The sequence below is a fragment of the Oreochromis aureus genome, linkage group 3 (assembly GCF_013358895.1).
Source record: "Oreochromis aureus strain Israel breed Guangdong linkage group 3, ZZ_aureus, whole genome shotgun sequence".
In the NCBI taxonomy this organism is placed as follows: Eukaryota; Metazoa; Chordata; class Actinopteri; order Cichliformes; family Cichlidae; genus Oreochromis; species Oreochromis aureus.
The window spans coordinates 103,267,873-103,280,345 of record NC_052944.1 but is presented as its reverse complement, the minus strand read 5'-3'; the positions used below and the strand labels follow the sequence as shown (position 1 = coordinate 103,280,345).

Sequence of the window (12,473 nt, the reverse complement as noted above, 5' to 3'; positions counted from 1 at the left end):
ACTCTTTATAGCCTATTAGTTTTATTTTCGATGTGCTCTGAGGTCATAGCAAATTAGAACAAACATCCTACTGAGTGATTTTGCAGAACTACCTTCTCTTTATAGAGTTTCTAATTATTTGGCATTATTGCAGCAAACCAGCCTATGAAATGGATGAAACACATCGTGACTGTGTTCCAGCGCTACACAAGGGACCTGCTTCAAACATACCACCATGCCAATCAGATTACTTCTTCCATGTGAGGGTGAAGAGGTGACCCTTCAGGATAAGATGGTGAAGGTTTGCTGCGTTTGTTGAACAGTGTGGTAGGTAAAACCAGGGAAAATGAAACTTGCTCCTGTTAAATATTCTTAAGTCTTTTGCTGTATAAATAGTGGTATTTATTTTTCAAAAGATACAGTAAATAATGTTAGTAGTGTGTGATATCATGTAAACACTGTCATGATTTTGTGTAAACATTTTGTCTTTTATAAACTATAAATGACATGGATTCTACACTGTAACTGATGTGATTTTCTATAAAGTGGTTTTAATAATAAAAAAGAGGCAAAAATTAGTTTGTTTCTTTATTCAATTTTTGAACAGTGGTACTCAGTCAGTACATATTCAGTAAATGCAAATTATTTACATGGCAGTGCACTTCAGGCATAAATCTAGACCCCTAGATAAAACATTATGGCATTATAGCAGTGACAACTCCTCCACAGTAGCAGGTGGGATTTTTCTTTTTTGAGGACGGCTCCTTTTACCTTTCAATACGGATGGTCTGTTTATGTTTTGATCAAGAGCCTCTTTTTGGGCAGCTGAAGAGGAGAAGTCTATCTTATGGCCAACCTCTGGCTGTATCTTGGTCACATTACCCAGCAAAACCCAGTATGCAGGTTCATCTGTAACAGGCCTTGTGCCACGGATCAACACTGTTGCTTCTAGATTAAACAGAAGAGCAGTGACATGGCTGCAGGTCTCCACGACTCCGGCCACACAGGTGCAGTGGGCGGCTTCAACCTTCCCTGTGATGCTCACAGTGACCCATGGCTGCAATGCTGGTTCATTCAGTCTCTGAGAGTGCAGTACATGAAACACACACAGACAAAGTTAATTTAAAGACAAGAACTATGAGCCAAGGCCGACATAAATGTGTTTTATCTACTTTATCATAAATGTAACAAAGTGTTTAGAAAGTTAGCACATACATGTAATTTTTCATTTCTTTATGTGTCCATCTATAAAACGCTGCATTTTATAGGGTAAATCTGCCTGTTCTCTGTCAGAAACCTGCCTGCAGAAAATGAACCTAAAGTATGTAATGCAAGGATGTGATCACTTTAGAGATGGAGAAAGCATAAAGTGACAATTATGAATCACTTAATATGATAAGGAGATTCTGCAGGTCATTAATCAATGTATAAAATTAAAATAAAATGTATTTTTAGTGACACAGGACACAAACACAGAAGCAAGATGTATATTTAAATTATTTATAATAAATATGAATAAGTCATTGCAATTTCTTTAACCATAAAGAATAACTAAATCCTTCAGGACAATGTCACATCAGTGCACTGAACTCACTATGTTATCCCTCTAACAGCCTCCACATGTTCTCACTGTAATTTCCCCTCATGAATGAATTTATGCTGCACTAATCTGAATGTTTGCAGGGAAATCAAACGCATTTCACACGCAGTACTTGAGCTGACTTACCTTTGTTTGAATGACAACTTGTACGCGCTGACTCCACAGATAAGGTACGAAAATATGTCAGGCTATAGCGGTTGCTCTTCAGGGTTTCTACTCCACGGCTGTGTTTCATACGGGTCCACATTTCCAATGCACGCAATTTTCTGCAAGTACAGCTGCTTCGCCTCTGGACGCAATCGGTCTCTATACCGTCCGTTTTCTTTGGACCTGCTTTTAAGCATGATTCTTGTCGACGTCGTTTCAACACAGTGTCTCTTTTGATTCGTAGACCCCGAAAATGGCGCCGCGCTCCACGGCGTGACGTCAACTCCAAAGCCCTATACACTAAAGAGAAATCCCACAACAGGGGAAAAAGCAAAGATGTTGTGATCAAAGCGCTTTTAAAATAGTTTGTACGGCATAAAGAAAAACACGATTCAGTAAATTGTATAAATTGTTACGAAGACAAAACCACTGTAGACACTGGTAGAGACCTCAAACCATTGTTACTGAAGAAGGAGGAATTCTGCCTTAAACAGTAAAGTGTTCTTTAACAGTGTGTGTGTGTGTGTGTGTGTCTGCAGCTCTTCTTTGTGTTGTTGCTGGATGGTTGCCTCAGGGGGAAAGTTGTGTGTGTGTTGAACATGCAGACTAACAGAGACTGCAGCTGTCAGCAGCCACACACACTTTATATTCTTCAAATCAAATCAGAGTGAAACATGTTCACTGACAGCTCAGCTTCAGCATCTTCTTCATGCTGTGACTGCAGCCGTTCAACTCTGTTTCTCTTTAACCCAAATCATCACAACATGGAAATATAATCATCAAAATGATGTGACTGGAAGGATGCAGCAGTCTGTGCTCCACCTTTCTCCTCCACACCTGCAGGTGGAGAACATGGATGCATGAATCTCTACAGAGTTCTTTGAATATTATCCGTCTTATCAGTTTTCAGTGAACAAAAATCCTCACAGAGCCAAAATAAGCAGTTTGTATCCAACATAACTCAGCTGGACTCTGATGCTCCGTATAACAGCCACACATGAGTCTGGATTCACTCAAAGCATTGAACAAACTTTATTGTAAATGAAGCTTTTGGACATTTATTCTCTGATATTTGCTCTTCAGCTCGAGTCTCCATCAGTGGGAACATTTCCTGATTCAACTTTTCTTCTGTTCAAATCAAACTCCATGAGAATCAAAGTGTGAATCAGAGTCCTGATGATCAGATTCTATAGAAACATGGAGACTGTAGAGGATTTACACTCAATATGTTCATTTGGTCCCTTCAAGAAAAATCAATCATTCATCAAATAAAATCAGTCGTTGATCGACTCAGTTTGATTGACAGGACAGATGATCAGAGGTGCAGAGTTTTTACCACCCTGATTCATATAGGGACTGAAGTATGGGTGGAGTTTGTGAGTGAAGGAGCAGCCAGTAAAGGAGTAGATCAGAGCTGCAGCACCTACATCATAGAAGGAGACCAGACCCTCCTCATAATCCACAAACACCCCCACCTTCTCAGGACCAGGATGAAGACAGAGGGGGACTGAAGGACCAGCAAGAGCTCTGTACTTATTTTGATTTCTCAGCACTACAGTCCAGAAACCATTCCGAGGTCTCAGTGTGATTTGTCCCTTCCTGTTGATTGACTCTGTGGCCACTCCTAAATCCCACTCAGTCTTTCCTTTAACCTGAACCTCAAAGTAAAACCTGCCTGAAGAGAAACTCTGCTCTCCTAAAACACAAGCACACTGAGAAAATCTCTCTGGGTTGTCTGGAAGTTTCTTCCTCACATCACTATGATAAACTTGTTTTCCATCATCAGACAGGATGAGTTGAGGATGAGCTGTATCAGGATCCAGAGTCACATCCACCTCATGCTGCTGCACCCTCTGCAGCTCAGCTTCAAACAGCTTCTTCTTCATGGGTTCCCAGACTGTCTCCTCCAGCTGAGCCACAGCTCTCCCCACAGTCCCCTCATATGATGGTGGATGAACTCTGACCTCTGTCCAGTCCTTGGAGGGTAGAGCAGCTTTCAGGGAGGAGAAGCTTTGGAGGAGGTGGAGGTGGTCTTCAGAGCGTGAGAGCTGCTCCACCTCAGAGCTTCTCTCCATCAGCTCAGAGATTTCCTGTTCCAGATCTTTGATGAGACCTTCAGCCTGTTTCTCTGTAGTTTCCTGTTTGTCTTCGATCTCCTTCATGAGCTCCTTCAGGCGTCTCTCAACAGACTCCATCAGAGCAGTGAAGACCTGAACACCTTCTGCTTTCTGTCTGTCTGCAGCATTTTTACTCATCTTCGCCGACTCTGTGATCTCCTGAATCTTCAGTCGTCTCTTCTGGATCATCTGCTGAATCTCAGCCTCTGTCTTCTCCAGCTCTGCCTTCTTTCCTTCATATTCTTCTCTCAGAGGAACAAACTCGTGGTTCTTGTGGTCTAAAACAGAGCAGAGCATGCAGACACATGTCTGGTCGGTCTTACAGAACAGCTGCAGAAGGTTATCGTGCTTCGTACACATCCTGCCTTCCAGGTTCTCCACAGCATCAATCAGCTGATGTCTTTTCAGACCTTTCACTGTCAGATGAGGCTCCAGGTGAGTCTGACAGTAGGAGGTCTGACACACCAGGCAGGACTTCAGGGCCTTCAGTCTGGTTCCAGTGCAGACGTCACAGGGAACTTCTCCTGGTTTGGCAGCTTGTTGCTCTGAGCTGCTGCTGCTGGCTTTCTGCTGAGCTTCACGTCTGAACTGAGCAACCATCTCAGAGATGAAGGTGTTGACCCTCAGCTGAGGTCTAGTGGAGAAAGTCTCTTTACACATGGGACACTGACAGCTCTGATTCATGTCCCAGTGCTGACTGATGCAGGTTTTGCAGAAGTTGTGTCCACATGGTGTAGAGACTGGATCAGTGAACACATCCAGACAGATGGAGCACAGAAACTGATCTTCAGATCGCAGATTGCTGGCAGCAGACATGTCTGCACTCTGAGGGAGACAGAAAAGAAACACATTTGATTCAAAATTCACTTTAAATTTCATTTTTAAAAAGAGAGAAACAAGCGTCAGTAGTCTGAGGAGCTTGGAAAGAAAAGCGTCTGGACTTCTTTGAGGTTCTTGAAGACGTTTCATCGGAGAAGCTTCTTCAGTTCTCAGAGTAACTGGTAGAGACCCAGCAACACACTCAGACACAAACTGGTTCATCCCAAACACAAACTTAACATCGTAGTGTCTGCTGTACAGTGCAGCGTCCAGATGAACAGGATCAACTTTTGGGGATGAAGATAAATACAGTCGTTAAAAAGATGTGAAATTGTTTCTCTGACTGTTTTACAGAAGCTCCAAGATTCATCCAGATCATTTTATACTTGAATAAATCAGTTTGTTGGATATATTCCATCAATTACTGTGAAGTAAACTTCGACCTTGTTGGTGACTAAATACTTCTTATTGTAAGTCCAGATCAACGAGCCATTAATATTAAACAGTGACTGTTCCAATAGAAGTGACAGTGAGGAGGACAATGAATCATAAACCTCAGAAATGTGTTATTAACTGTTGATCCAGTATATTAATGGCATTTATGAGAACATGTTTATTCAGTGGTGTCTGTATATTTGGTCCATTTGTGCGTCATTAAAAACTGTTTTCTCTCACAGATACTGGAACATCACAGCTCCTCACAAACTCAGGATATGGAAGAAGATGAACTTTTCCAGTCACTCGCTGGGATACATCATTCAATTATTCTGGATCCTCAGGAAACATTGATTTATTTTTATATTTCATATATTTGTTTGTCCAGATCAAAGATTTATGTTAGTAGAGAAGAAGCCACCATGATAAAGCCTGTGTGTGAAAATGAGATCAGTGGATTTTGTTGATCAAAATCACATTTAAGGAGGAATTCTGTCCTCCAGTTTGTTTAAATAAGCTTTGGGATTAAACACCATCATCTATGTTTGTGTCTGATGACATGTTTGATCCAGTTCAGCTTGAATATCACAGCTGATGTGTGAACTCTGACATATTTAAAGCCTCGATTATCAGGATGATTCAAACACATCTGTTTAAATAATGAGATTTATGTTTCCACACAAAGTTATAAAGTGCAGCATCGACTGTTTTCTGAATGATTCAGGAACATCTGTGACTCTTACAGGATACACTAAGTCAGATAATCTCTCTTTGTAAAATGTCTGAATGACTTTTTGAAGCACTGACCAAAATCTGCTGGTTTACAGTATCAAAGGCTTTAAATCAATAAAGAATAAACAGGTGTTTTCACGTCTGTAATCCTTATGATCAATCAGATCCAGAATCAATCTAATAGGAACAGGAAGTGATGAATAACCAGGAAGTGTGGAGTCAGTCTGAAGTCCAGAGCACAGACTGAGTCCACAGTCCTGAGCAGAGCCACAGTGAGACTGAAGCAGCAGCTCCATGTTCCTACAGTGGATCTGTGGTTACATGAGCAGATTTCTATGGATCCAGTGTGACTGTGATGAGTCAGCATGAAGTGAACAGAGTGAAGATTTGTGTAGAAACAGGAAGTGTGATCAGCTGCACTCACCACTGTTGCTGAGAGAAACCTGATGGACTCCAGTGAATCTTCTTTTAGAGACAAACAGGACTCGACTGCAGCTCTGCTGCTGCTCTCTCACACTTTCACTTCTGCAAAGTGACGTTGAACTTCTTGTTTTTCAGTTGTTGCTCCGCCTCTTCGTGCAGCTGTCTGTGTGGTTGTCCTGCCTCTCCCTTTACAGGAATCAGCCGGTCTGTACTCAGTGACTGTGTGCAGCGGGTGGGAGGAGTGAGGAGTGGTGTGTGGGTAAAGTTAACACAGTAACGACGGCCTCAGGTGATCAGGAGAAACTCACCTGGATTTCCTTTTTCCACAGCAGACTGAGAGCTTCAGGTGTTCAGTTCTATTTTCTCCCAGATAAAAATAGGACTATAACACTGTAACACTATATACTCTCTGCCTGGGAACCCCCGGTCAACCCCCCCATGACTGAACAGTGAATCTGAAAGTAAACTGGTGTTTGCAGTGTGCTGCTTTATGTGTCTGCAGTCTGACTGAGGATCAGATCTAACTGGATTTTGCAGGATGAAGATTCTGCTGCTCCTCTTACTCAGTAAGAAAGACGCTCTGATCTTCTGCATGCACACACACAGACAGACACACACACGTCTGTAACTTGAGGTCATATTGTAACGGTGGCACCGATGACCGCTCTGTGTATTCTCCTGAATGAAGACCCTCTCTCTGCAGCTTTCACGATGGGAGGACCAAATCAATCAGGACTTAAATTAATTTCAAATTAATTTCTCGTATTCGATAGTTGTTTGGAGCACCACACACACAAATACTTGTGCCTAAATGATGCTTTATGTCTTTAATTACATGTAAATTTTTATGCAATTGTGTTAAGTAAGTATAATGAAAAAATTTAAAGCTACATTTTGTGATCACTCTGTCTCAGTGAATGAATTAAATAATTTAGCTAGATTTTCTTAAGGTGTTTATTTATTATATCGATCTATAAAACATCCATCTTCTTCTGCTTATCCGGGACTGGGTCGTAAGGAGAGCAGCCTAAACAGGGAAGTCCAGACCTCCCCCTCCCCGGCCACCTCCTCCAGCTTGTCCGGGGGGGCACCAAGGCATTCCCAGGCCAGCCAAGAGATATAACACAGGAAGAGATTAATTCCAAGTCCAAACCACTAAATCATAAAAAAAATGCCTATAAGCGCATATATTTCACAGCTGTTTCTGTAGCCACAATATAAAGCTGCTCTAACCCTACACATAACATCCCCCAAAAATCCATATTCAGTCCTGACAGAAAACTCTATTATTAAATTATAACCTGGCTACTACTACTAGTAGTAGTAGTAGCCAGGTTAAGGTCATGGGTTATTGACTAACCCTTCCAATAGTCAATAGGAATGTAGACATGGACCAGACTCAGGGTGGTCAGGGTAGTTTTAAATGAGCAAGAAATAAAGTAAACAAATGAATTGTAGTAACTAGCACTGTTCTGCAGTACAATTATGTTTAAAGAAAAAAATGTGTGTCATCTCTTTCAGAACAGTTAAATTATAACAATTATAAACATTGACTAATATCACTGTTTTCTCTCATTCAAATGAATCTCCTTTCTCCTCAGATACAAAACCACATGAACTAATAGTTGTCAAAATGCCTGTGTCAACAGACTGAAAGCCATTATGCTGATTGTTCAGTGCAGTACCTGTGAGAAGCATCTTCATTTTAAGTCTTTGGATCTTTGAGACAGTTTGTTGGTGTGCAGGTTTGTTACGTGTGCTGTTGGTTATCTGTTGTGTGACGTATGTATGTAAATTCACCTGTGCAGGGGCTCGGCTGTGATTGGTGGACCTAATGACCGGCCTGATGTGACTGGTTCCTGCGGTGGCCTTGAGCTACAAAAGGGCGACTGAAGAGCTGCACTGGTTGGGATGTGTGGCAGACTTCCCATGCACCTGCCTCTGGTCCAGACGGCGCGGCTGCAGCTACAGTTTTTAGCACAAAGTCGGGCATGTGTGTGAGGTGCGGAGTAAGTAGCGGTGAGCTGCCGATTATTTTGAGATGCCTTCTTTTCTCCTGTGTTTTCAGACCAGGGAGGTCAGTCTGTGTTATTTCTTTGTTTTCTTTTCCGTGGACAGGTTAGAGGGGAACCGAAGCATAGGTTGAGTTTTGTTTATTGTTTTGGCCTTGGCTCACCCCGAGGTGTATACTCCCCCATTGTGCCATTAGTGTAATAAATTATTGTTAAAGATCTAACGCTGTGGCTGTGTCTGTTTGGGCGTGGGAAGTCGCGTGACATCCTGTGCTGGTTACGGTCATTACGAGCCGGGTCGTAACAAGGTTCATCAGCACTTAGGTCACCTATCAGTTCCACACTCTTTATCACTATCAATGACGTTCTAATGATGGAAAACAAATGCAGTCCTTTTAAATAAAGAAAACAGGAAAATCTTGATAACCAAAAACTCTTTGATGCGATTGTTGTTATCACTGAAGTATGCACGAGGCTGCAGCAATGAGTTTATGTCAAAATAATGTCGGGCGCTATTAGACTGGTTTTTAGTTTCACTCCTGAAGTTAGTGGGTTGGCTTCCAGCCACTGGCTCATGAATCCATCTTCCCTGTTCTGTATGTTAGTTTCAGCTTTAGTTTGCTCAGTTTAGTTTTTTTAAGTCTCGGTTCTCGTTTACCTTTTGTTTTTTAGCGTCACCAAGCCATTAATAGACAGCTTGCCTTAAAAAAAAAAAAGACTTTCTTTTGCAAGTGTCTGCTTTTAGTTTCACTCTCCACTCCTCATGGTCCACCAGCTCAGACCATGACACAAGTGTGAAAATCTCTGATGCTGAATTGATCACTTGTAAACTGAACCCATCTTTGCATCTGTAGTAAGAGTTTGAACTTTCACCTCTTTTACATTTGGGTCCTCATTTTCCCAGCATGCCACAGCAGTGGAGGTGTATGAGGGGGCTGAGTCTGCGCTGCTGCCCTGTCAGCTACTAGCTGCTCCCAGTGAGTTCACAGCAGCAGTGTGGGACCGCAAGGACCTCAACATCCCAACAGTCCATGTTCGTGTGAAGAGTGGTGATGATTTGGACGACCAAAACCAGCGTTACACCAACCGAACATCAATGAGTGCTGATGCTCTGCAAACTGGAAACTTCAGCCTCACTCTGAGAAACCCGACAGTCTCTGACAGTGGAACCTACACCTGCATCCTCCGCATCACTGGACGAGATGTGAGCTGGACTTACTTACAACCGAAGGTCACAGGTCAGCGATGTAGACAGAGGTTAGAGGAGACGTGAACTCTAAATTCATCAAAATCTGCTGGATGATGTTCAGGTTATTTGTGCTTGTGCTAATTACAGAACCTCCTCCTCCACCTCCTCCAGTCTGGCCCAAAGTTCTCTCAGCTGTCTTGGTTCCTGTGGTTGTCCTGGCTATTTGCTGTGGTATCGGCATGTTTTGTGGATATAAAAGGCTGAAAAGTAAAGAGGGTATGTAGGAGTGTATGTCTGTGTGTTACTCAATAATTCTATAAAAAATCTGAATGTTTCTATCCTTCATAGTCCTTAGTGTCATTGATCCATTAATTAGTTCTACAGTGTTTCATTCTTTGAGTGTAATATTTCGCAGCACTTCTGAGTTTTGTTACACCTGTTTCTGGTTCTATTTCTTGATTGATGTTAGTTCCCTTTTGTGATCTCTGTGTTATTTGTATCCCTGCTTCAAAACAAAACTTAAAAGCATCGGGTGACACTGCACATTGCTCATAATAGAGAGAAGGTTCAGAAAGGAACCTGTTAAAGGATCCGTGCTGCTGATGCTGTGCAGCTCATGTTGTGCTTGGTTGTTCTTTCAGTTCATGAGGTGGAGGTGGGTTCAGGTGTGGAGTTTGCCAATCTGCCCTGCAAAGCCACAGTTCACCTGTCTAAGGTAAATAAGATTGTGTGGAAGGACAGAGATGGCAGGAACGTCCATGTGTATCAGAAAGACTCTAAGCAGCCTGAAAAACCGCACAGACGTTACAGGAACCGAACAGAAATGATTGAAGACCTCAGTCTGACCCTGACATACCCCACAGAAACTGACACAGACACCTACACCTACACCATCTACAACAGGAAGGAAAAAGTCCTTATGAAGAAAAAAGTGGAGCTGAAAGTCAGAGGTCAGTGCTGCAGATGATCCTTATTCACAGATTGTGTGTGAAAGTTTGATGGTTTGGAGGAACTAATGATGTTACTTTTGGGAAATCGATGGAAGAGAAACTGTTAAATATCAGCAGTTAATGAGACGGCCATGCTTGAATATAAGTTTGAACAGTTATAAAATAAAGAGAACTAAAGAGAAACTTGTTAGAAACAAGTTAGAAACTACGGTTATTCTGTCTAAAATTTTAAATTGTTTCATGATGGGAAATTTATGGGTGACAAATATGCAAAAACAAAAACCAAAAACATATTTATGATTGAAAGCATCTGCAAGTGATCTATTGGAGATTATGTATCTGAATTTCTGGAGCAGGACCACACCTCTAAACCCTCTCCTTCCGGTTGCCATCTATATAGGTTCCCCCCAGTTCTGCAACTGTTCATTCTCGTTTACATGCCCCACCTTCCTTCCTTCTCAATTGTCTGTGAAGGTTCTCACTCATCCAGGTCATCGTAGTCAAAGGAGTTTGCAAACTCCTTTGCCTCCTTCTCAATTCTTTAACTTCTTCACTCCTATTTATTTATTTTTGGTGGTGGTCAGAGGGCCTGGTGGCGCCAGTGTCCGGCAGCCTCGCCTCTGACAGTGCGCCCCAGGGTGGCTGTGGCTACAATGTAGCTTACCATGACCAGTGTGTGAATGGGTGGATGACTGGATGTGTAAAGCGCTTTGGGGTCCTTAGGGACTAGTAAAGCGCTATACAAATACAGGCCATTTACCATTTAAATATTTAGTACATGTGGATCTGCCCGGCCCTGGAGCCGCCATCAGTCCCCTTCGAGGCCTTCCCCAAACCGCAGCTCAATTCATGTCCAAGCATTAAATCTACCTACTAAAACACTATCAATCCTAAAACGAGGACGTGGGCCCAACCAGTGAAACCGAAAAACTGGTGGATTAAAATATAATTCAAACAAAATCAAAAAAGTACATGTTGTCCTCTCAGACTGTCAGGTAGACGTGAAGGAGGGGGCGGAGTCTGTCCTGCTGCCCTTTCAAACCACAGCAAACCTGCCTAGAGACACTGAAGTGGTGTGGAAACGTCATGAACCCGAATACATGAAGGTCCACGTGTATGAGAACGGCTATGACCATCCTGACAAACAGGACAACCATTACAAAGGTCGCACTAAGATGAAGAAAGACCTGCTGACCACCGGAGACCTCAGTCTGACCCTGCAACACCCCACGGAGGGTGACAGTGGGAGATACGGCTGTGAGGTCAACAACAAGGACGCCTCACAGTCACAGGTTAGTTAGTGAGTTAGTTCATGATTATTCATGTTGGTTTATTTGCTTGTTTGTGTGACTCTCTTCTGTTTCCTCTGCAGGGAATAATCAGGCCAAGAAACAAACACAACATCAGGATCAGCTCCAATGATCAATCGGTTTGATGTGTTTGTTTGGTTATTAATCTGATTACAGTGAAGGACATCATGAATAGACAGTGGATGAAGGGTTGAAGATGCTGTCAGCTGATACTTTGTTTGCCCTTTATTCGGCTGTATTATTCTGAGTGAGGTCAACATTGTGTCCTCATATTTGTCTGTTCTCAGTATGATTAGACAAGTAACTTGTAAAAGCTAAAATGGGTCACTTTACTGTTGATTATGTTTATTTGTTTGATGATGTTTATTGTTTATTGTTTCAGTAACATGAACAAAGTACTGTGCAAGAAATGATCAATATCATCTGCATTTGAAAGAATGTGAAAGAATGTGAAAGAAGGTGAAGAACAATTTACACATTTGTTCAATGAACATTTATATAGACTAATGTACACAAGAGTTTATCAAATAAACAGTATTTATACATGCATTTTTCTCTGCTTATGCTCACACTGTGCGGTTTTTGGCCCATTTTGAGCCGATTCTTGAGTCGTGCGACCGTTTTGGTGATCGGCCCGATTTTGGCCTTCACCGTGCGTCGTGCATCGTGTAGTATACGTGGGGTAAAGAGAAGCAATTAACACCTCACGACCAGCTCCCGATCATAAATCTCTTGGTCGTGAGGATTTCAAACCTGTTTA

The 12,473-nt window shown here is 42.2% G+C and overlaps 2 protein-coding genes across 2 annotated transcripts; one reads left to right on the top strand and one right to left on the bottom strand.

The window, feature by feature from the left end:
* Positions 1–2,734: 2,734 nt before the first annotated feature.
* On the bottom strand, positions 2,735–6,398 carry LOC120438610 (E3 ubiquitin-protein ligase TRIM39-like). The gene is made up of 2 exons (XM_039609018.1): positions 6,254–6,398; positions 2,735–4,668 (listed from the first exon to the last, which is right to left on the bottom strand). Exon 2 carries the CDS (start codon positions 4,657–4,659, stop codon positions 3,001–3,003), a length of 1,659 nt encoding a protein of 552 aa, XP_039464952.1. The 5' UTR covers positions 4,660–4,668; positions 6,254–6,398; the 3' UTR covers positions 2,735–3,000.
* Positions 6,399–6,686: 288 nt separating this feature from the next.
* On the top strand, positions 6,687–12,220 carry LOC120438645. Its single transcript, XM_039609087.1, has 7 exons — positions 6,687–6,818; positions 8,061–8,271; positions 9,169–9,502; positions 9,601–9,729; positions 10,095–10,403; positions 11,391–11,695; positions 11,776–12,220. The coding sequence occupies exons 3-7, from the start codon at positions 9,361–9,363 to the stop codon at positions 11,836–11,838; spliced, it is 948 nt and encodes a 315-aa protein (XP_039465021.1). The 5' UTR covers positions 6,687–6,818; positions 8,061–8,271; positions 9,169–9,360; the 3' UTR covers positions 11,839–12,220.
* The last annotated feature ends 253 nt before the right edge of the window (positions 12,221–12,473 follow it).

Bases quoted from the DNA above. Each gene is read 5' to 3' on its own strand.
- LOC120438610 (XM_039609018.1), bottom strand. From the start codon at position 4,659: ATGTCTGCTGCCAGCAATCTGCGATCTGAAGATCAGTTTCTGTGCTCC.
- LOC120438645 (XM_039609087.1), top strand. From the start codon at position 9,361: ATGAGTGCTGATGCTCTGCAAACTGGAAACTTCAGCCTCACTCTGAGA. The intron at 10,404-11,390 runs GTCAGTGCTGCA...TTGTCCTCTCAG, and splicing joins AGTGGAGCTGAAAGTCAGAG to ACTGTCAGGTAGACGTGAAG. The intron at 11,696-11,775 runs GTTAGTTAGTGA...TTTCCTCTGCAG, and splicing joins AGGACGCCTCACAGTCACAG to GGAATAATCAGGCCAAGAAA.